At 40.5% G+C, this 24597-nt stretch overlaps 1 protein-coding gene across 1 annotated transcript in view; it reads right to left on the bottom strand.

Annotated features, from left to right (window-relative positions):
• Positions 1-650: 650 nt before the first annotated feature.
• The window catches only part of AHCY (adenosylhomocysteinase), a 44553-nt gene continuing 20606 nt past the window's right edge, over positions 651-24597 (bottom strand). Inside the window, exons 7-10 of the mRNA XM_063297217.1 lie at positions 20023-20110; positions 17911-18028; positions 6157-6351; positions 651-2895 (exon numbers count right to left, since the gene is read on the bottom strand). Of these exons, the coding sequence (XP_063153287.1) occupies positions 2764-2895; positions 6157-6351; positions 17911-18028; positions 20023-20110 (533 nt within the window). The 3' untranslated portion in view covers positions 651-2763. The remainder of the gene's footprint in view (positions 2896-6156; positions 6352-17910; positions 18029-20022; positions 20111-24597) is intronic.

Here is a 24597-nt window from a genome sequence, read left to right as displayed (position 1 = left end):
GACTGCCTTGGGAGGTAGTGCTTTTCTTTATTGCAGGTGTTTAAAGATCGGCTGAATAGTCATCTCTTTCAGAGATGTTGTAGCAGTGGATTCCTATACTGGACAGAAGTTGGACTAGATGTTCCTAAGATCCCTTCCAACTCTTCAACTGTATGATTCAATTATTCTAGGGATCCTGACCACATGGAAGGAACCCATTTTTATTAAAGGGCATACATTAAAGCACATTTTTGAAAAAAATGAGATAAAAAGGTACTAATTAAAGGGACAACTGCAGGAAGAAGTGTTTTTTGCTAACTATTATTTATTCTCGACAAGTGGTTACTTATTGCCTTTAGTACAGACACTGCCATATTTTCATGGGGAACAGAACCACCCATTTGGTTGATTTCAGTTAGAAAAAAGATAATGCATTTGCAGAGTGGTCCAAAAGCCAAGCTCAGTATTAATGAGTACTTTCATAACTTGTAGAATTGACTTAGCAGCAGCAGCAGCAGCAGTAACTGACTCAGATTGACATTGCTATCTTTTAAGGCCAACGTGTTTTCTCTCTACCAGAAGGGATTTTCTTTTGATTATTAATAGTTGCCCATAGTCACTGGTTTGAGATGGGCGCCTATATAACTTGAATAAATAAATAACTAAATAAAATTACTGGCACTCAAGATGACTTGAAAAGTACTTTCACCAACCTCAAGTAAATAAATGGTATTTCCCAACAACTCCTCAAATTAAGATTGAATGTAATCAGTTTTATAAAATCACTCCCAGACTTGGATCCTTTTTACTTGGTATTAAGTTTTAGACTGCATCCTACAAAGAATTTAAGCTTGGTCAGTTTAGGAACATGATGAATGCTTTAAAGAACAGAAACTATAATCAATTTCACAAAAGTATTAGAGGAAGAAAAAGAGGGAAGGGCTTGAAGTATTCAGAAAAGAAACTTCAAAAGCATTTTTCTTGATTATTAGGGTCAGATCAACCTTGATGAAATAAATGCACAGCATTATCATTAGTTTCCACGGGCATTTACTAAGCCAGGTTATTTTTCCTCTAAGTTCCTCCATACCTCTCCAACCAGATATTGTATGTACATGACCTCTATCGGTACACAATAATTATTACATCGAAAAGAGGAAGCAGCAGGAAAAGAAGAAACTGCATTATACATTCACACGAGCAGGCATATTGCTCAGACATTATCTGGTCTGATAGAGCAAAATTGGGAAATATTCATTTCTCTATTATATTAAAATCGACATCACTCTGGTAAATATTTCAACCAGCTGTAGCTCTTGCTAAACTCAGTTAATGCAACACTTTACAGTATAAAGTGAGATCACCCTTTTATGAACACTGGAAAATTTTACATTTTTAAGGACATTTTACCCATGCCTGTTCATGATCAAATTAGAGAACCCTGATATAGGGTGTTGCCTATGTATATGGGCTCTATAAGCCAGTACGAATGCATATTAACTAAGATAACTAAGATAAGGGGATATAACGGTTATGTACAAATTTTATCCTGTGGACTAGAATTCTTACACATTTCTTCCAAGCAAGAAATGAATGCATTTAATCTCAAATAGATTAGCTCGTCTTTTCAACCAACTTCAGTACTTAAATACGTTTCCTTATTTTATTCTACTTTTTGAAAATTGTGTGAGTTCAGTGGCTCATATTCTTTCAGTTATCTTAAATGTATATTAAGTTTTTGCATTTAAAAACAAATCAAAAGAACTGCATCCTAACAGAATCGATCCATATTTTTAGATGCCAATCATCAAATATAAAGAATAATAATCAGATACAGAATAGTCAAGGGAGAGACAATAGGACAATGGTGCTTCCTCTAAATCAGTGCCAAAATATATCTAGGTTCCCATTCAAAATATCATTTTTGGAACTCACTGCCACTGGGCAATGAAGTAACTATTTTAAGAAATAAACTGTTACATTCATGGATGACTCCACAATATTGCCAGAGTCATAATATTTGCAAAATGTGCCCTTAAATTGCTGCACATTAGGGATTATTAGATAAAATACCATAACAGCAATCTTCTTCCTAACTCACATAATTAAAATGAAAACAAGGCTACTTTCCAGTTGTTTAATAACATTGTTTTATGACAGAAGGACAGACCAGACAATTCCTGCTGGCCTCTTTGGAGAACTGAATGCTCCCCCATCCCCACAGTCAGGCTTTCAGAACCAGTTTTAGTACATAGGAAATAAATTGCTTTCAGACATTTCCTTCCAAGATACTTCCAAGGCCTGCATGTATGCAAATTGTATTCCGTTACACTGACAGCCAGATCAAGCCAGCGCCTGAGAATGAATGCAAGCAAACATTAAATTAAAACATATCATTTCCATCCCTGACTGACAAAAGTTCAAGCCCTAATGGGATGGTAAGCAGCTTAGAGGTATATTCTTCTCCTCCCCACCAACTGCCCCCCCAAATTTGTTTGCAGTCAGCGTATTCAAAAATTCAAAAGGATAAGGCCGTGAAGAGAAGTGAATTTGCAAAGCACATTTTGATTCTCCAGCACCGTCACTCCTCAGCTGAAGCATGCTTGAAAGACTCTTGGAAGTTCCTTTGGAAGAGCAGATGCGCTGGAGGTGGGAGAAGCCAAGAGGCATATTGGGAAAGTATAAAGAAGACAGGGGGTGGGGCAGTTCACCACATCCTAGTACCGAAGGACTCTGGAAGGTTTCTCCCCTTGAATCTTGAGCCTGTTGGGCCTTGCTAGCTGCTCAGTATCTGTAATGATCTGGTTTGAAGGGACCATCTTTGGATAATCCTAAGTACTTGGCCTGCTTATCACTCAGCTTGGTCAGCTTCACACCGAGTTTATCCAAATGAGCAGCAGCTACCGCTTCATCCAGCTGGAAGAAAAAAGTGGAAAAGAGCAGTTATATTAACAGTGGAAGTTACAAACAGAGGAAGCTACATCTTGATATAGGCTGAAAGTATGTAGCCCTCTGTATGCTGATGAACAGCCCCAACAGCTCCAGGCAGTATGGCCAATGATGAAAGATGTTAGGGAGATGATGTTCAGCAAAAGGTGAATGCTAGAAATGTGTGCAAATCATCATTTCATCTATCTCAGTAATGCTTCCACACAGGTGGACAGGAACATGCTAGAGACTCAGGCTGGGCTCTTTTCCAGCCCTATCTGGAATATATCCAAGAAGCAAATTAGTGATCATAGACCCTAGGAAGGTTCCTGTAACCAGGGCTGTGGATACTGAGCAGCACTACACAAGCCAAGAACTCATCTTCTAGGGCAGCTCTCAGCATTCCTTTCTAACCATTATAGGCATTATAGTCTATCATCTGGAGGAAACCTGCTTGGGCAAGGCTACACTGAGGTCTATGTGAGCCACATTTGAAAGGGTTTTTATCTGGAAGACAAAAGTGCCAGTAACATATGCACAGCAGAGCCACTCTCTGACATGATCTGTTTCAAGGAGGTGCTTCAATTTGCTGGAAATGTTTCTTGCATGTGCCAAGGGGTACCCGTGAGGGGTGTGTCAAAAAGTCAAGCTGGCACTTGTGCAACTGAAGATTCCTTCCCATTCCTGGGGAAGTATCCTGCCCTGATTTCAACGAGACAGCTGCAAGCCTCCTGGTGGTGAGGAACCTAAGAGTCTAAACCACTGAGGGCCTTTCTTTAAAGCCTCTGTGTATAAAGCCACCAAATTTGTAATTTTCATTTAATAAATATCTGTAGGTCTCATCAGTTCCTCATCACAGACATGGCAGAGTAGCTGATTCATGCCCAGATCATCTCATGCCTGGATTACTGCAACTGTCTGTTGGCTGGATTACCCAATACCTCTGTATATACCTTGATCTGGACCCACAACAGTGTAGACTGCACTATTCTGGATCTCCCCAAACTACTCCTACCTTCCCCCTATCACCAGTTCCTATGTTGTCTGGATAATCATGAAAGGTGCCAGTTCAAATTGGTGGTATTAATTCATCAGGCTTTGCACACTGGCTATGATGGCCAGCTCAGACTCAGAAGAGTCTGACATGGAGGAAGATGCTCAAGATGCCCCAGACGAATGCCAACCTCAAGGGAACCCTAGCAATCAGGCACCCAAGTCTGGCATAGCTAAGGAACATTCAAGTCAGGTAGAGGCAGCAGAAACAGGGGCCCAGATCCAGGACCTCTTCCCAGTGCTAGAGCATGTAGAACTGAGTGCACAGCAGAACAGAGGAGATCTGTATAGCTTCTCACAAGGGAAGGGCACCCCATTCCTGATTGCCTGCACTTGGTGCAGGCTCCAATAAAGAACCATCAGTGTCTACTGGAACTCTGTGCCTGAGAAAACTGCTCCTTGGAACCTGGACCAGTTGATGACCCACATTTGGACTCTTGGACCATGACCTGACTATGCTTCGCTCTCTGTTTTGATCTCTGGCCATTTGGAACTTGTTGCAGGCAAGCTGTCCAGGGATTTGGGACTTAATTGCTTTGTGCATGCATTTGCACACAAGCCCTGCCTGCTACTCCTTGAGTTTGCTAAATCCTAAGTAAAGCTTCTTGCAAACCACCCCGGGGGGATATGCACATCTGGCCTGGGAGAAAACACTTCGTTATTTGGAAAATCTGCTGATGCCAGTAGATTGCTCTGCTGATTTTACCACATAGAAAAAACATTATCTCAGTCTATCTCTGTATTCATGTCTGGGCATCCTTTTTAAAATTTCATCCTCTGAACACTGTAGTGTCCATGGCCAGTAATTAAATATTGTCACTGGAGGGAGCAGGAGCTTTTCCCCATTTTTTGCTTTCCTTTTTTTAAGGAGAATTGGAGTGCTATTAAGGGGGGACAGCACAGTCCTGCAGCAATCCTGCAGCCTAATTTTTGTGGCCCCCTTGAAGTCCACATATCTTATAGTTACCAAGGTTGAGAAACACTAGTCTACACCAAGGGCCCAACAGTTACAATCTTTTAGAATTTGTACTCTTTGGGGGGGAGGTTTAATCCATATGACTTTTTAAAAAAGGGTTTATGAAATCTCTTAAATTCCATCTCATTCTAGAAAAAAGAATTCACTCATAATTTTTATAATTAACGAGAAACCTAACAGAAGTAAAATGGCACAACATAGTTCAAGGTTAAAGATTTTGAAGAATTATTCTAAGGACTTGCCAGAAACATATTGCAAATGCCTTTGCTCAGAAGCTCAAGGAGTGGCATAAGCCATCTTTCCATTATGACCAGACAAGTGAACAATTAGATACCTGGAGTATCCCCGAAAGAAACCTCGAGCAATATCATTCATATATGAATTATGCTTCAGGGCATGAAACTTCAGAAAAGTTATAAGAATGCATATACAGTATTTTAAGTTCCATGGCTGCAGAAAGGCACAATATCAAGCACACAAACTAAATATGCAACCAGATTGAAAAAATAACAAGACAGATAAACTTTTAATCTTCCTATTTGATCCAGATGTTGGGAAGCCCATAGAGAACAATTTCTACAATACTACAAATCTATAAATCATAGTTAATAAAGCACAATGGCTGTATTCACATAACGTGGTAATCCAAAATAAACAGACCCCATAATGGCTTAACATATTGATTAGATTCAAACGACATGCTAAGACATAATGTGGTCTATTTGGTTTAGCTTAGCTGCTATAGTCTATGACTATGAGTTACAGCTATTTTGCTAAAACCTATGGTTGCAAATAAAAGTATATACAGTGAAGAGCTACAGGTTATGACTTAGCAAGTTATGCTAACATTGCCACAGATATTTAAAGTATAAATAAAATACACTATTTGGATGATTTCCTGAAGGAGTCTACAGTATAATGCTGGAGAAGAGGGAAGGGAAGGGAAAGGAAGGGAAGGGAAGGGAAGGGGATGACTATCAGCAAGATGGATGGACTCAATTTCAGTGATGGTGCACTCTTGGAAGCCCTGAAGCAACAGACTAGGGACCGATCATCCTGGAGAAGGTCTATTTATGTGGTCACCAACAACTGACACTGACTTGATGGAACATAATCAGTTCTGAAGATAAGGTCAGCTTATCTTCCTCACAATTATTTTGAATACCAAAATGTACATTTCAATCAAAACATGTTGTTCCTTTTCTAATTTGCACACTTACCTTCTTTGGCAGAAAATGGACTCCTACAGTATATTTGCCAGGATTTGTCCAAAGCTCTATTTGTGCCAACACCTGGTTGGTAAAGGAATTGCTCATAACAAAACTAGGATGTCCCATGGCACAACCCAAATTCACCAGCCTGCCCTCTGCCAGAAGTATAATATGACGTCCATTTTTCAGTGTGTAGCGGTCTACCTGAATGAAAACAAAAAACAAACCCTGTCAGATTTTTTTTCTTTTTTTGGAATGGAGAAAGGGGAGGAGGACATTGCTAGACTCCCAGGTGATGCAACACCACAACCATAAGAGAGCCAGTTTGGTCTAGTGGTTTAGGCAATGGGCTAGAAACCAGGAGTCTGTGAGTTCTAGTCCCGCCTTAGGCATGAAAGCCGTCTGGGTGACCTTGGGCCAGTTGCTCTCTCTCAGCCCAACTCACCTCACAGCGTTGTTGTGGTGGGGAAAAGAGGAGGAGGAAGGGGTATTTGGTATGTTCCCCACCTTGAGTTATTTATAAAAATAATAAAGGCAGGATATTAAATAAATAAATAATATTTGTGACAAACTGTAAAATCAATAGACTGAATACTTATAAAGAATTTTGCAGAACAAGGAAAAGGCAATTGATCATTCAGTCACCTGATAATCTTTTTCACTGCATTTCCTGTAGAAATAGTATATTAAAAGCAATGAGATAAAATATACAATCTCTTAAGCACATCAAGGCAGCTAAGTTCTTGGACAAACAATTTCTCAGTTCTACTCACAGAATCCACCAATTTATGTAAATTTATTGCAGAATGCAGCGTCTGAGTAGAAGAAACTAAAGCTTTTTTTATGTACATATATGCTACAGTGGGGATTATTCCCCCAAAGTCCATTTTTCACAAGATTATGCTAAAGCTTTGGGCTTTCCAGAAAAGTCTGAATCAGAAAATGTTCCTATACAAAAATTTTGAATTAGAAAATGTTCCTTTGCAAATGAATAGGATTTGTATTAGTATATTTTTCTTGGCAGCTATAAGCTACATAAATATTTGGGTTAGATGTGGAAAAATTTGAATTTTACCTATTTATGAAATTTGAATATTACATTGAAAGAATCAAAGAATTCACCATGGCTGGAGGGTAAGGGGAACTGTAGCCCAACGCATCTCAAGGCAGCAAGTTGGGAAAATTGTCCTACCACATAACTGGTCTCAGAAGTAGAGGAAATCTGCTTCAAATGATGTTTGCCACTGTTTTAGAACCTTTGGGCAGATTAAAACTATTCTCCTGCTTCTAACGATGGGGAAGGACATAAAGCATAAAGCATGGAAAGGGCAAGAGATTATGGCTAGTTTGAAACATTTCATTTTGGTTTCAATTAGGGAAAAGGAAAACTTTTAGCCAGATGTGCAACCACCAGTAAGCCAAAGGTCTAGAGTACTTTGTATTCTGCTGCCCTGACCAATCCAACAAGTGTCTCCTGTAATATTAGAAATTAGGTCCTCAAGAGTCTCCAGTGACAGTTTCCTTTGAGTTCCAAAACTTCCTGCTTCACCCAACTTTGCTTTCAACTGTTTCTTCTAATTTAAGAAAAAGGAAATAGACATACTTTAAAGCATAGCAGCAGTCTCTCGCCCTATCCTGATACACAAGAATGCTTCTGGGACACATAAGTGCTTTGTTTACAAGTTTCCCCATCTACCAGAAACAAAGGTAAGCTAGGGCTGGTAAGAGCCTGGAGGAAGCATCTTTGCCCCATGTTGTCTGGGAATTTGGAGAGCCATAGCTAACACACCTGGAAAGCACTAGGCTGGGAACAGCATTATCTTCTATTATGTGCCTCAGCTAAAAAATAAGGGAAACTGGATTAACAGGTCTCCAGACAATCACAAGGTAACTCTGAAGGAGCAGAGTTCTGGGAGTAATGCATTTTCCTGCTTCATCTTGGAGAGTGAATTCCACCCAAGCATTAAACTAAATAAAGTAACTGGGCAAGCTGGGCAGTTTATGACACCATAGAACATCCATGATGTTGGACATTGTGTGAACATCTGTAAAGAGCCTCCAATAGTACATTATCAAGGTTCCTGCTAAAGGGAAACCTTCACACCTTTGGCTGCACATGCAAAAGCAGCTTCCCTACAATTGTGCTTTACGTGAAAATTGCAAGAGGATCTGTGTTACTCACTCACATCCAACATCAAAAGATCAATTACACTGCTGCTTCACTTATATGTTCACTTTACTCAGTTTTATATTTTAATAGAGCCTAAATCATTGCAGTAGCTCAGCTTTCCTAGAAAATGCATTACAGTAGTAATTAGTATTTATTTTGACATTTATTTATTCTTTTTAAAAAAAAATCTGTTTCAATCATATCTGGTTCTCAGAGATTGCCTGGACAAGTCTCTAGAGTTTTCTTGGCAAGGTTTTTCAGAAGTGGTTTGCCATTGCCTCCTTCTCAGGGCTGAGAGAGGGACTGGCCCGAGGTCACCAAGCTGGCTTTGTGCCTAAGGCGGTACTAGAACTCATGATCTCCCAGTTTCTAGCCTGGTGCCTTAACCACTACACCAAACTGCCTCTCTCTTATTCTTTTACATATTATCTTATATCCACTACAAGACTTCTCTGGGCAGTACTATGTTTGATATAAAGGGATTAAACTTTTAGAAACTAGTTCCACCAGATCATTGCTTTTAGTTTTCTCTTCTACAAGAACTTCCATTTGTTGGCACAACCCCACACTGAGACGTAGGTCTTTTGGAAAGCAAGTTTAACTCTCTAATAGAATTTGAATACATGTCCCAGACTGATTTAAGATATTCCTTGAAATCCTACTCATTTCTAATTATTGGACCAATATGAAAATAACGGGTGTTTAACATGAAATGTATATTTCACAGTTCTGTGTTTGCTAAAAGATGAAATGCAGGAATGTAGATTTGGGAAGAGGACCAGATGAAAAAAATACTATAGAACCGTGATGTATTCTGAAGGCCAACGCTTCTATTTAAATGCATTTTTAAGAAAAATTTCTTGCAAAATTATGAGCAGATGGCATGACAGACTGAAATGAATTAAATGTACTGTATGTGCAAAAAAATAAATGTTGCATGAGTTGTAAAGTACAGGGAAATTATTTTCACATGATGTAGCATTGTAAATACATACAGGTATTCTGTGGAAAAGTATTTGACCAAATTGAACACATGATAAAATATATTGCTAATTTCTGACTTATAATTTATCCTAACCCTATTAAATAAGACTTAGAAAGAAACTGAGATAGTAACTAAATAAAAAATTACACAATTGTTTTTAAAGTAGCTATATTATGCATTGTACAGAATTAGATGAAACAACGTATGTTCTTACTAAGTGGGCTTAATGTACGTTAAAAATATAGCATAAAAAAATTAGTGTAATCAGACTTTCACAGCCAAGGGCTGAAAAAATCTACATAAATCAACTGTTTGTTCATGTAAAGATGTGACAGATTTTCTATGAGTTTTACAACTTCAGTGCAGTGCAATATTTATTTAATTATTAGTCGACTGACCTTATCAATACGAGATAGAATTAAAAGATAAACAAAACATAATCAGGTGATAGGAATACAATAGTAAAATAAGATACATATACATGTAAATGTAAATGTGATCACAGTACAAAGAGACAATAATCAGATGAGAGAATCATCTTTACAGGATATCCCAATTAGTTCAATATATTGGGAACTTAAAGCCCCAGCCTTCAGTATGAACAAAGCAATTCTTCGTACAATATATGTATATGTATATGTATATGTATATGTATATGTATGTATATTAGTACCCTGGAGAAAATAAGACAATTCGAAATTCGGGTCCCAGTATGCTGTCTTTCCAGTAGTGGTGATAAATATTTAAGCCTGATGGATGCATATAGTTGACAGTTAAACCGGATATGAGAAATATTTTCAATATTGGGCAAATTGCATATACAAGTTCTCTCATAGTATGGGATGTTATGAAAGCGTCCATATTTGGCCATTGAATCCAGCAACTCAAATCTTGTTCTGGAAAAAGCTGTCCTAACAGCCAGGAAACACGCTGAGACAAGGAACTGGTCTCTAATATTTATTGCTAGTACTTAACAGGAATCCTAACAAACTGAAGAAGCGTGGGAAAACCCAGACATATAAACCCCAAAGGTTAAGGCGGTCCCGATCTGTGTCTCTTTGAATGGCTGACCAATTCCTCAGTGCTACGCATGCGCTTGACAGTCTGGATGGGAGCCCCCTGCTCGCCATCCTTACTCATGACAAAAGCCCTTCTCAAGACTGGGGCAGACTTATAGAGAGGTATTTCTGAGGTTGGAAATTTGTTTTGTTAATAGCCAACCACTTTAAATATCTATTTTTGGCTAAAAGCTCCAAGTCAGTTTGGGCACTTATGTCCATAACTCTCTGCATAAATATTTTCCTTGCTTGGGGGACCTTGGATAATAAGTGCTGAATAGAGAGCCCGGAACATGAAATAACATCATAGAGTTGACAAGCCCACATATTAGGCTGCATCATACTTAGCTGTTCAATTAGGCAAATTCTAGAAAGTCTATTGAGGTCCATTGTTTGAATCTTCAGCCAATATGTAAAAACTTTAATCATTAGATAACTGTTTAGAGGATAAAAGCCTAATTCCGCTCTGACTGCTGAGGCAGACGTGTTCCTATCAGTTCCTAAAATGTGCCTCAGGAAGCACATTTGAATTTGTTCAAATGGGGTAGCTTTATTTAAACCCCATAATTCAGCTCCATAAGTCATCATCGGAATTATTTTGGCCCTAAAGACTTTCAAGATAGGTGTTAAAGTGCTTGGTTCGTTATGATAGAATAATTTGTATAGCCTTTTGGTGCTTGCTTCGGCCCTTGCCACACCTCTTCTAAAATGATTCATCCACAAACCAGTATTAGTGAAAGTCACCCCTAAATCAGTACAAGAATTCACTTGTTCAATGGATTCTCCATTTATTTGCCAATAGTATTTCACTTTTTTTTTTTACTGAATACCAGCACTTTAGATTTACTTTTATTAATAATTAGAGAGTTGAGAGTGCAATTGGAATTTAGCTTTTGCAGCAATCTTCTCAGGCCAGTTTGAAAATGGGCTAATAAGACCATGTCATCTGCATATAGTAGAATATTAATAAATCTATTAAAGATTTTGGGCATATGTGTATTTGCCACATGCAAAAAAACTGGTAAATCATTAACATAAAGATTGAAAAGCATAGATGCTAAGACACAACCCTGTCTAACACCAACATTAGTAGGTATACTCTTAGTCAGGGATCCATCTACTCCAGTGCGAATTTTCACCTGCGTATTAGAATAAAGAGCTTTAACCAAAAAAAGGAGTCTGGGATCCATATTTAGATCTGCCAGTTTCTTCTATAAGATATTTCTATTTATCGAGTCAAAAGCTGCACTTAGGTCTATAAATGCAGTAAACAGTTTCTTACCCATTTTTAAATGCTTTGATACAAGATGGTATAAGGTAAAGCAATTATCTATGGTGGAATGCTCTGGCCTGAATCCTGCTTGTTCCCCCACCAAGAGGTTATTCTCCATGACCCAAACTTCAATTTTATTCAACAAATGCTTTGCATACATTTTAGCAACAATTCCAGTAAGGTTTATAGGTCTGTAATTGATTGATCTGTCCCCTTTTATATGTAAGGGGACAATAATGACAACTTCCCAACCTGCAGGTATGCAACCAGCATTATTTATATAAGTAAATAGCCCTGCTAACAAGGGCGCCCAACAATCCATGTAAGTCTTGAATAGTTCCAGGGGCAGAAAATCTTCACCAGGTGCCTTATTAGATTTTAATGAACGAATAATAGATTTAATTTGTGAAACAGAAACAGGAGGCCAGTGGGAAGAATTTCCAAAGTTTTTTTATACATAAAATCTTGATTAGATTTAAAAAAGAGATTAGAATAAAAATCCTCCCACACGGAGGCACGAATGGGAATATCAAAATGAAATTTACGTTCATTCAATTTGACTCTTTTGCCCAAACTTCCAAATTCGACCATAATTTGACTCTATAGGAAGCACCACCTTGGAAAGCCATATTAATACGTTGAAAGCAAAGTGTGATTACAACTTCAGTGAGACAAACCTGCAGTTAATGTGCCTCCTCTCAAATCTTGTTTCAATCTAATGTTGTAGATGTGCAAGAATGCACAGTGAACAGTACTACCATCCATAATAAGGACTAATTTTCTCCAATCATAAGCATTGCTAAGTTTATGTTTAATACTATCCTGTTCTGTGTAAGCAACTAAGCAACACCTTCCCCAATGCGTTGCCTACCATGCAACTCCCACAATTCCTACCCAACATACAGGGCTGCAACTGGGGGGTGGGGCAAGCGGGGCATGTGCCCTGGGCGCCACACTGGGAGGGTGCCAAATGAGCACGGGGGCGCCAAAATGGGCACAGAATCCATGTTTGCCCCAGGTGACATAGACCCTAGTTGCAGGCCTGCCAACATATAGGAGAGGAACTTGGAATTATTCCATCCATCTGGAAGGTGCTACACTGGGGAAGGCTGGGGTACAGTATCATGGATTTCAGAAATGAATGCTGCCATGTCATCGGGACATGATACAGTTATAGCAAAATTCCTCTGACAGGACCAGAGTTTTCAAAGCAGTTAATATTCACCTAACCTGCAATACAATGTAAGAAACACAGATTTTAAAGTTAAGATTTTTAATATTGTTTAGAATTTTACTGTACTGATGCTTTTAAGTTACTCTTAAATTTTAATTGGATTGTACCTCACTTTGGGATTGTTATTAATAATGCAAAGTGTGCTGAAAATTATATAACTAAATATTATCAAAAAAATTATATATTCACTATAAAATTATGTTTGTAGCCTTATAATGAAACACACTATGCTCATTCTTGTGGTTAAGAACTCACCAAGTCACTCATAACTGCTAAGATACAGGAGAGAACTGCCAGACTTTATCTTGGATATCTGCTTAGTATCAAATACCCAGGGAGATGTGTTTGATTCCAAGTAAAAAATCGAAGGGTTAAATGTGTTTGCTTCAAAACACCGAAGTGGAAAAAACATGTTGAAAGGTTATCTCTGAAGAGAAAGCATCCTGGAATAAAGATCAAAGAACCAATCTCAGCAGAATAATGTTTTCCTTAGGAATTCCAATATGCTGGTTCTTATCAGACACGTGCTTTCCTTTAACTGAAGAATTCTTATGGCACATCTTGCTTGCGAAAGATGTTGGGGAATTTTAGGAGAGATGGGAAGAGTTTTAAAAGTAGACTACATGAAGGGATAAGAAATGCTTTTGAAGTGCTCCTATTGAATTATTTATCTTAGCACCTGGAATGTTTCAAAACTGCATTGGAAAATGTCTTCATTTTAAAAAATAGTAATACTGAAGTATGAAGCTTCAGGCTTCCAGTCACCCATGAATAAATGAAAACCAGTAGCTCAATCTAATAAGGAAGGGCAAGTGAAAATATGAATTTGCTATACAATACACGGAGGCATTCACTATGGCAGGAGACAGCAACTCTGGCTGTGAAGCTTCACTAGATGAACAAGAGACAACACAAAGCAGTGACAGCAACAAAGTGAACTTGTGCCAAACTGGTTTAAAACAGATATTAAGCTAGCCAAGGATGCATCTTCAACTGTCTATGATGCAAGTCTAAGTAAAATTATCCTCTTTATCTCAGGTTAGATCACTTTGCTGAAAGAACATGGATGAAGTGATTTGATGAATTGTTCTGTGATGCTTGGGCATTAGAACTGTCTATCACTGTCTATCACCAGCGCACTTCCTCCCACTTTATATTTCAGAGGCAGAGGGAGCTAATGACAGGAATTTGGGAGGTGTGGATGAAACAACACATCAAAGAACTGCTCAAAACCTTAGCCCTAGAAAAACCTCCATCTGTCAGACAAGTTTCTGAATATACATTAAGTACCAGGGAAGGAAAGGATCAACACCCTATAGATACATTATAATATTACAATTTATTTAAAGCTATCTCATAAAACTTAATTTGATGCTGTGTTTAAACAATATCTAAGTGATCTTGCTGTTCTGAATCTCTCCTATATTCTACCTAATCATGGTACTTCAGATATATATCAAATAGAAGAGAAAAACAAAAGAATTTCCAAATCAGGAAAAATATTTGGCAGTGGCAGCAAAACCGGCAGATCCTTTAAAGACCTCTCTAGATTACAGTGATTACACTTTTGAAGGAAAAAAAAAACCAAGACCCTGACAATGGAGAGGGTGTGCAACATGTTCCAAGGCTCCATGTGTTCGCCTAAACTAGTTCAGGCACATTCCAAGCTTTAGCAGAAAGTACAATAAAGGGGCTTTAATGGATTTTAATAGAATAGGAAGGACAAGAGACCTCTTCCAGAAAATTAGAAACATCGGAGGTAAATTCCAGGCAAAAATGGGTATGATCAAAAACAAAGATGGCAAGGACCTAACAGAAGAAGAAGAGATCAAGAAAAGGTGGCAAGAATATACAGAAAACCTGTATAGGAAGGATAACAATATCGGGGATAGCTTTGACAGTGTGGTCAGTGAGCTAGAGCCAGACATCCTGAAGAGTGAGGTTGAGTGGGCCTTAAGGAGCATTGCTAATAACAAGGCAGCAGGAGACGACGGCATCCCAGCTGAACTGTTCAAAATCTTGCAAGATGATGCTGTCAAGGTAATGCATGCTATATGCCAGTAAATTTGGAAAACACAAGAATGGCCATCAGACTGGAAAAAATCAACTTATATCCCCATACCAAAAAAGGGAAACACTAAAGAATGTTCAAACTATCGAACAGTGGCACTCATTTCACATGCCAGTAAGGTAATGCTCAAGATCCTGCAAGGTAGACTTCAGCAGTTCATGGAGCGAGAATTGCCAGACGTACAAGCTGGGTTTAGAAAAGGTAGAGGAACTAGAGACCAAATTGCCAATATCCGCTGGATAATGGAAAAAGCCAGGGAGTTTCAGAAAAACATCTATTTCTGTTTTATTGACTATTCTAAAGCCTTTGACTGTGTGGACCATAACAAATTGTGGCAAGTTCTTAGTGGTATGGGGATACCAAGTCATCTTGTCTGCCTCCTGAAGAATCTGTATAACGACCAAGTAGCAACAGTAAGAACAGACCACGGAACAACAGACTGGTTTAAGATTGGGAAAGGAGTACGGCAGGGCTGTATACTCTCACCCTACCTATTCAACTTGTATGCAGAACACATCATGCGACAAGCTGGCCTTGAGGAATCCAAGGCTGGAGTTAAAATCTCTGGAAGAAACATTAACAATCTCAGATATGCAGATGATACCACTTTGATGGCTGAAAGCGAAGAGGAACTGAGGAGCCTTATGATGAAGGTGAAAGAAGAAAGTGCAAAAGCTGGCTTGCAGCTAAACCTCAAAAAAACCAAGATTATGGCAACCAGCTTGATTGATAACTGGCAAATAGAGGGAGAAAATGTAGAAGCAGTGAAAGACTTTGTATTCCTAGGTGCAAAGATTACTGCAGATGCTGACTGCAGTCAGGAAATCAGAAGACGCTTAATCCTTGGAAGAAGAGCAATGACAAATCTCGATAAAATAGTTAAGAGCAGAGACATCACACTGACAACAAAGGCCCGCATAGTTAAAGCAATGGTGTTCCCTGTAGTAACATATGGCTGCGAGAGCTGGACCATAAGGAAGGCTGAGAGAAGGAAGATCGATGCTTTTGAACTGTGGTGTTGGAGGAAAATTCTGAGAGTACCTTGGACTGCAAGAAGATCCAACCAGTCCATCCTCCAGGAAATAAAGCCAGACTGCTCACTTGAGGGAATGATATTAAAGGCAAAACTGAAATACTTTGGCCACATCATGAGAAGACAGGACACCCTGGAGAAGATGCTGATGCTAGGGAGAGTGGAAGGCAAAAGGAAGAGGGGCCGACCAAGGGCAAGGTGGATGGATGATATTCTAGAGGTGACGGACTCGTCCCTGGGGGAGCTGGGGGTGTTGACGACCGACAGGAAGCTCTGGCGTGGGCTGGTCCATGAAGTCACGAAGAGTCGGAAGCGACTAAACGAATAAACAACAACAATGGATTTTTCCCTTTCAGCCTCATGAATGCAACAATGCAAATAGTAGCAGCATCCCAACGGGCCAACTGAACATCAGACTTGGAATTCTATTTGTAGTTTCTTTGTTGTCCCAAAAAGAAAGAAAAAATACTATCTGCTAAGGAAAGTACAGCGTTAACCTGCAACATTCAATTAAGCAGTGAGAACAGCAAAGATGACTTCGTTACAGTTGCACAGAGCATTCACCACGCTTTTGATTCTGTAGTTCAAGATTATCTGCAACACAGCCAGTTTGGCCTAGTGGTTAAGGTTCTGGGCTAGAAACCAGGAGACTGAGAGTTCGAGTCCCACCTTAGGCATGAAAGCCAGCTCTGTGACCTTGGGCCAGTCACTCTCTCTCAGACCAACTCGATGCAATGCAGACTAGCCTCCTCGTGGTACACCCCGGGCAACCTGATTTGTCACAGCTAAATAGTCTACACATCTGGCTGCTGGACCTCACAAGGATTTCCCAGCAAGAAAAACAGCATGAACACCGAAATGCTATGCCATACGATTAATACATATGTGCAGCATATGCTGCAGCTTCAATGGCTAAGGACTTATTTCCCCACAGATGCAGTTTTGCAACCACAGAAGGAACAGTAATGCTGAATTTCATGGTTAGTGCATAAGCTAACCAGTGATCTATGAATGCAGCATTCTTAAAGAGCTGGTTAATTAACACTGCTTTCTTCCTTAGAAACAAATTAATTACCCTAACTCCCTTCCACATCTATAACTATCACTTGCTTATGTTCCTGTCAATTGCCAATGCCTTCTGATCTGGAGAATCACACAGCTGGAAGGGGTCATTTAAGACATCTGATCCTCTGCTTAATGCAGGAATCCAAATTAAAACATCCCTAACTGATAGCTATTCAATTTCTGCTTAATGGGTACTCCACCACCTCCTAAAGAAGTCTGTACCTTTAAGAGTCTGACTCTACCGAGATATAAAGTTATACCTCACCACATTCTGGGAAAATGCCCAACAAATAAAACCCTCCAGTGGCCCATGTTAGATTCAGACCCATGACAGACGCCATCAAGTAGACAAACTAGATTTGCACCTCATCCCCCAAGCAACACTTTGCCACAGGAGAAGTTGGTGCAGGGCACACTGTTGAAGTTCCCACAAAAGTACACTGTCAAAAAATATATGCCTTTTCATCACTTCCACTAGTGTCAAACCCCATCATAGCTGGGCAAGCTCAGGGAAGCAAGAATAACCCAGATTTCAGTAAGTTAATTTTAATGCTAGCCTTGGGTTAATATAGAATCCTAGAAACTGCAACAGGAATTTCCTAGGTTTATTTACAGTGTGTTAATTAAGATGGAGTCTCTTTGAATGCTTTGAAATGCCTCTTCCCAGATTTCTTTCCACCTGGGTTAAGTTGCCATTTATGACATAAGCTGTCAACTGACTCACCCACTGCTATCTCGATTGCTTATGCCTCTGTTCTCATTCATTCTTTCCCTAGCCTCTCCACAATCTGTCACAGCAATTAACAAGTGTTCTTTTATGTGTACCTTAAAAATGAATTCCTTAAAGACAGGAAGTCGAATCAGATGTACTTACCTGGGGTTTGATATTTACAGTCCCCATAGCATTCTGATTCAGCCATTTAACGTCAATTTCCACATCAAAGTGCCCAATATTGCACACGATGGAATCATCTTTCATTTGCTCAAAATGCCTGAAATGAAACAGGGAGATCTTTTTCATGGACAGTAACTAGGCAGAAACTGGACACTGTTTGAAGACTTCCAGATGTGTGGCAATAAGAGACTTCACCAAAATTAGCATGGTGAATGTCTCCACTATTAGAGTGGAGACTTGCTGCAAACATCTGTGCCAGAGTACTTCAACTTTAAGCCCTGCAGATGTGTCAGGATTACAACTCCCAGATTTTCATTTGAATTCCAACTCTGGGAGTTGTAATCTCAATATATCTAGACAGACCAGGTTTGTGCAGGCTAATCCCATGATTCTATTTTAAAAAATTAAATAGCATGGTATTGCGGGCAATATATGCCCAACAATCTTATCTCAATCACAGAAGCATCCTAGAAGCTTGTTTTTTAAGATTGTGGGCTTTTTTTTTACAACTGTATTTATTGCAAATAAGCTGTTTGGCAGGACTGTTATCCTGAAGAACAGGATATAATTATTAAAAAATCACTAATAAACAAAAGCCACACAGACATATCAAAACAAAGCCTAGACATTCCACATAATCAACCTTCACCAATCTGGGCCTTCCAGATATGCTGAGATGGAAACTTCCAAAATTCCCACCTGTCAGTCACATTTGCTAGGGAGCTGTAATCCAAAGACATCTAGTGGGCAGCAGTGAGAAGAACCTGCTTAAGTCACAGTTAAGCAAGGACATGCTAACATATAGTCCCATTACTTTCTAGAAAATCTACCTGAGTCCAGAATATTAAAATAGAACTGAAATCCTGGATTAATGTCACTATCACACGTAACAGGCTGCTAAGAATGCTTTAATCCATAAGGATGATCCATCTACTATATTACCAGTTTGGCCTTATTATATATTTTGAGCTACTAAAATTCTCAGTTTAATTTTGTTCAGAGTCAATTAATAGAAGTGAATTAAACTGAAAGATTGAGTGATCACATACTGGTAATTAATATTAGATGAAAGAATTATTGCACGACTGCTCAAGGGAATGTAATCTTTAAAGAAATTTGAAATCAAGAGATATAATCTGTAAAAAAAAAAATAAGCAGACCTCATTGGGTTTCACCAACCACAATATTCAATACTGTGTTCTCAGCTGCTAGGTTATTCTATGTTATTTTATGTGATTTCTTTCATTTTTAATTTTGGTTGTTTTTTCTGTTTTTAACTGTTAGCTGCCTAGAGTCATGCAGATGAGATGGTAGTCATATAAATTTATTAAATAAATAAATAGGGAGGAAAAGAAAAGATGATGTGTAAGTTGAACACTACAGATAGAGAAAAGTAAGCTTATAAACAGTTCCATCTTTTTAATACACAGGTAGTCCTTGTTTAGCAACCACAATTGGGAGCAGCAACTTGGTTGTTAAGCAAGGCAGTCATTAAGTAAAACCATGACTGTGCTTATGATCTTACTTTAGCTTTCCTTTCCTTTCCTTTATTTATTTATTTATTGCTCATATTTAGCCATCACCCATCTCCCCCAGAAGAGGGACTCTGGGTGGTTTACAATAAAATCCCACATAAAACATAAACATTAAAATCACATAAAACAATTATAACAAAACACAATAAATAAATAAAATCCAAGAGAAATGTAAAATCCAGGCTGGTGGGAGGGACTCTAGGGTGCGAGCCATCCCCAAGAATGGCTATTCACTTTCCCACCCCAGGCGAGACGGCAAAACCAGGTCTTCAGGGCTGTGAAGGTGGTAAATGCAAGGATTGGCCATTAAGTTATTTTTTCATCACTGTCGTAACTGCAAATGGTCACTAAATTAGGCAGTCACTAAACAAGGACTACCTGTACGCAGAATGATTGAAATCTGTTTTGGAAGTCTGACTCTCAGGATTCATCAACTAAGATCTAAAGTTTTGTACTGGCAGAAAATAGTATGCCAGTAATTCAGCTTCCACAATTTTCCGTATCTCCGCTTAATATCACATGGAGCCATACCAGCCTTAACTAAAGAGATAAATACCTCCCCTGCACAATATCTGAACATCCAGTTGTAGTAACAAAGATGTTGCCTTCTTTGCAGGCTTCTTCCATTGTTGTAACTTCATAACCTGAAAATATGGAAAAAGAAAAATGTGTGTTGCATTATAGCCAAAGGCATCCACTTAAGAAGTTCAGACACACCTCTAAAAATATAAAGCATCAAAAGAACTAATATAGATGTGTGAAATCATGGTTTTAAAATGTACTTTGTTATACCTCACTGCTGGATTATGATGGACAATCACCATACAAGCAAGGCTTGTAACTACAGTTTTAATAGCTCTTTCTATTAATTCATATAGTTCTTCCCATTCCTCCAAAGAGCTTAAGATGAAACATATACAGATATAATATTTTATCCTAACTTGGCAAAGTAGCTGAAACTGGGTGAGAAACAATTCCTTGAAACAGAAACACATTTGCAGGGTATGTCAATGTATGCATTTAGTAGCAAAACTAATTATGCAGCAATTAATCAGAAGCAGATTTTTATAATTAAAAAAAATCAATTAAAGCTGCATATCAAAAGCTAGAATCATAAATTAGGAAGGCAGCTACTACTTGGAGCAAGCTATGCAGTGCAGGATGTAACCACAAGCATCTCTAACAGATGATCTCCCAGCCTTTGTTTAAGGATTTTCAGAACAGAGAGACCCACTGCTACCTCCCAAAGCTACCTGGATGTTTGCAGAACAGCCTGCAGCATTCAAAGCTTCCCTAACATTTAGCCGAAATTTGCTTCCCTGCAATTCCCACCTGTTGATGCAAGTCTGGCTCTCAGAAACAAAGTGAGTATTTGCTCCTGAGAAAAGATACTACTTCTAAGAGACAATGTGTCATGTTCACCGTTTCAATGTTCCTGGTACATCGTAACGCTTCGCATGTCATTTGCCTGATGCGTGTTTGATCTCGGGAGGGAGGAGGATTCCTCTTTGGGGAGTTGTTATCTGTTGGCTGCTGGGTTGGAATGTGTTTGGGTTATCTCATGTGTTCAAGGTTGCTTTCCCAGGATGTGTGGAAAACGGTTACCAGCACCTGGGAGGGGGTGGTTGCTATGGCCGGGTGAGGGGAGGGATTACGTTTGGAGCCGAGGGTTTTTAGTTTGTATTTGGCACGCTTTTATTCATTCTCAGCTTTCTCTGTATTTGCATACTATTCTTTAATAAATCAGATATCATTAAGTTCCTGCTTGTGAGTCTGACTCTGTTAGGATAGGCAATCATTACATAAAGCTGAGAATCTAAAAATTTTTTCTGTTAGCCCCTTTCCAGATTTATTTTGTGAGGGGAAGCGCTAGCGATGAGCAAACCAAATCCACAAGCTGTGGAAAGCGAAGAGTCGAGCGAGGGGGAACCCGATTCTACAGTGGTAAGAACGGAGAGAGTCCCCCCTAGAGAGACTTCGGAAGTTCGGGAGGGGTCGAGCTTCAGCCTAGGGGATGAGGAGGCTGGAGCCAAGAGAGCCCCTGAAACGACCGGCGCATCTCCAGGCGAGTTGATCACCTGGGATGAAACACAGGGACCCCTACCCGGGACGTCAAGGACGTCTTGGAAGCAGCGGTACCTGTTGTCCCCAACCGTGGTGAGGCAAGAGAGGCAGGAGGGATCCCAAACCCCTGATCGTATAAAACTGCTGGAGGCTAAATTGGAGTCCTTAGAATTTATGTTCCAGAAAATGTCTATGGACTGGGGTCTGCAAGAGAGAAGGAGAGAGGAGTCCAGTCATAGGTACTTGACTCCCTCTTCGCCCCCACCTTCCCCAGAGGAAAGGAGTAGGACCCGACACCAAGAGGAAGTAAGAGCGCCGAGGGTGAGAATTTCAAGGTCCCCTCCTCGAGAGCGGAGATCCTTGGGGGCTACAAGGAAGCCCGATCTCCAGCTGTGATGAAGGGGCCGCCCGGAGCGGGGATAAAGGACTTTACCGTTAAGTTTGATGGAGATCCAACCAAGCTGTCGTTCTTCTTTACTAATGCAAGAAGTTATTTGGATGACTGGGAACAGTGCTTCCGTTCAGAAAGGGCCAAAATTAATGCCACTGCCACTAAGCTAAAGGGGCGGGCGGCCGATTGGTACGTACAGTTGTGTCAATTGGAGGCCCCTGAGTTAGAGGAGTTTGAGGAATTCCTGTGGGCATTAAAACTACACTTTGAAGACCCGTTAGCTAAGGAAAGAGCAAAATGGGCATTGAAGGAGCTGTGCCAGGGCCCACGATCGGTGGCAGACTATGCTCTGGAATTTAAGGCTTTGGCTGGGAAAGTTGAGGATTGGTCCCAGTCCACCTTAATAGAACCGTTTAAGGACGGTCTGAATACAGAGGTCCTACAGTGGTCACTGGGGCGAGATGATCTGGACTCCTTATATGAGTGGATACAGCTGGCAGGGAAGGCTGAGCATGCCCAGGAAACTTTTGTTCACTGAAGGGCGATGAAATATGCTAAGCTCAGCAAGGGTTCCTGCACCGCTGCACCCACTGGAAAGTCCAGCCATCGTGCGTGGGGAGGGGAGAGAGAGCGCCGCTACGCAAAGGGACAATGCCTCCGATGTGGGAAGGAATGTCACCAAGCGGCGGCATGCCCGAGAGGAAAGACCGAGGAACATCCAGGAAAGTCGTCAGGGAAATCTCCCTCTTTACCCAGGAAGATGAAGGCGGCTTTGGCTGAGACCGAGGCTGAGGAAGTCCCTTATTTCGGGGACGAGGGAGAGCCCGATCTGCTCCAGCCGGCGGGAAACGCCAGCCACCTGCTTTAAAGGGCGCCGCTGGGCAGGTGGTAGAGGAAGGGTGCGACCACATTTTGCTTGCTCAAGCCTGTCAACCACTCCGATCGCTGGCATCTCCAACCTACACCTCCTGCGCCAATTATGATTGACGGACAACAGCATTTTGAGGTGAAGGAGGTCCTTGATTCTCGCAGGCTTCGTAACACCTTGCAGTACCTCGTGCGGTGGAAGCATTTCCCCCACCCTGAGTGGGTGGCTGCCCACGATGTTAACTCTCCTGTTTTAGTTCGCCGTTTCCATGCTGCTTATGCTATGAAACCTGCTCCTTAGTATTTTTGGGGGGGGCGGTATGTCATGTTCACCGTTTCAATGTTCCTGGTACATCGTAACGCTTCGCATGTCATTTACCTGATACGTGTTTGATCTCGGGAGGGAGGAGGATTCCACCTCGGGGAGTCGTTATCTGTTGGCTGCTGGTTTGGAATGTGTTTGGGTTATCTCATGTGTTCAAGGTTACTTTCCCAGGATCAGTAGAAAATGGTTACCAGCACCTGGGAGGGGGGTGTTTGCTACGGCCGGGTGAGGGGAGGGATTACATTTTGAGCCGAGGGTTTTTAGTTTGTATTTGGCGCGCTTTTATTCATTCTCAGCTTTCTCTGTATTTGCATACTATTCTTACAATAAATCAGATATCATTAAGTTCCTGCTTGTGAGTCTGACTCTGTTAGGATAGGCAATCATTTCACAATGTCTATTGAGAAATGTTTGCATCATGTGCAAAATACAAATGGACGCCTTTTCCTCAGCATTATTTCTTCCTCATATACTGTACACCTTTTATTTTAATCAATTAAAACATATCTGCAATTAAAATAGATGCATTTAATCAGGTGATGAGAATGAATCTGGATTTGGGAAAAAATGCTATTTTTCTGGTGCTATTGTGGCACAAATTCTAGGTAGTCCTCATTTAGCAACCACAATTGGGACTGGTAACTTGGTCGCTAAGCAAAACAGTCACCAAATGGGAAATTATGTGACTACAACTGTGCTTTCTGGCTCAAAACTGACAAGTGTAATTAGGCTTTTGTTTGCCTCCTAACCACTCCTCCACCCTTAGAATGCTTACCCCAATGCTGGGATAATTAACAAGAAAGCAATTAATGTTTGTATTACATTCATTGGAGAAAAAGGGATTAGAAGAGAGTAATCGCATCAAAAGCAATGTGCTGGTGCCAGCAGCCACTTGGCAAACTGCCAGCGTATTCCCCATTGTGTGTCTGCTACTGTACCCTCTTCTAATCTCTTCATCTCCAGTCTCTCTGCTCTGTGAAGGGGGGCAGAGGAAAGATTGCCTACAGAAGTTGCTTGGTGGAACCCTTCTTTTCTGGGGGGGCGAGGGGAGAATAGAGGCTGTGGTTGACACATGGAGAGAAGAGGAGGGCAGGGTAGTGCCAGAGGTTGACTTGGGCATCAGCAGGGCAGGGAAGAGAGAGGCGCATGGGCGTTTTCTCTCTCTTGCTTTGCAGACTTAAGCAGAGGTGGTGCACTTGGACAGGAGGGGATTGGTGAGGGGAGAAGGGGGGCTTCCAGTCTACCTCAGAAAGATGCCCATCAGCTCCTCAGCATCTCCTCCCAGGTCGATCTGAAGAAACCCAAAGGGATGCCTTCCCAGCCCCGTCTGAAGTTCCAAGTTGCACACGTCTGGAGTCTCTGCCCTCACACGCTTGCAAAGAGAAGGTGCCTGCAGGTGGTTGGCCAGCTGGCTTAGGTTGTGCGGGTTTGGGACCCCAGCTGGCTTTTTCCATTTTAATGAGGCAGGAGCTGCAGGGGAAAGT

Source organism: Candoia aspera, chromosome 3, assembly GCF_035149785.1.
Source record: "Candoia aspera isolate rCanAsp1 chromosome 3, rCanAsp1.hap2, whole genome shotgun sequence".
Classification (NCBI taxonomy): Eukaryota; Metazoa; Chordata; class Lepidosauria; order Squamata; family Boidae; genus Candoia; species Candoia aspera.
Note: the sequence above shows the minus strand (reverse complement) of the source record. Positions and strands in the feature narration are given on the sequence as shown.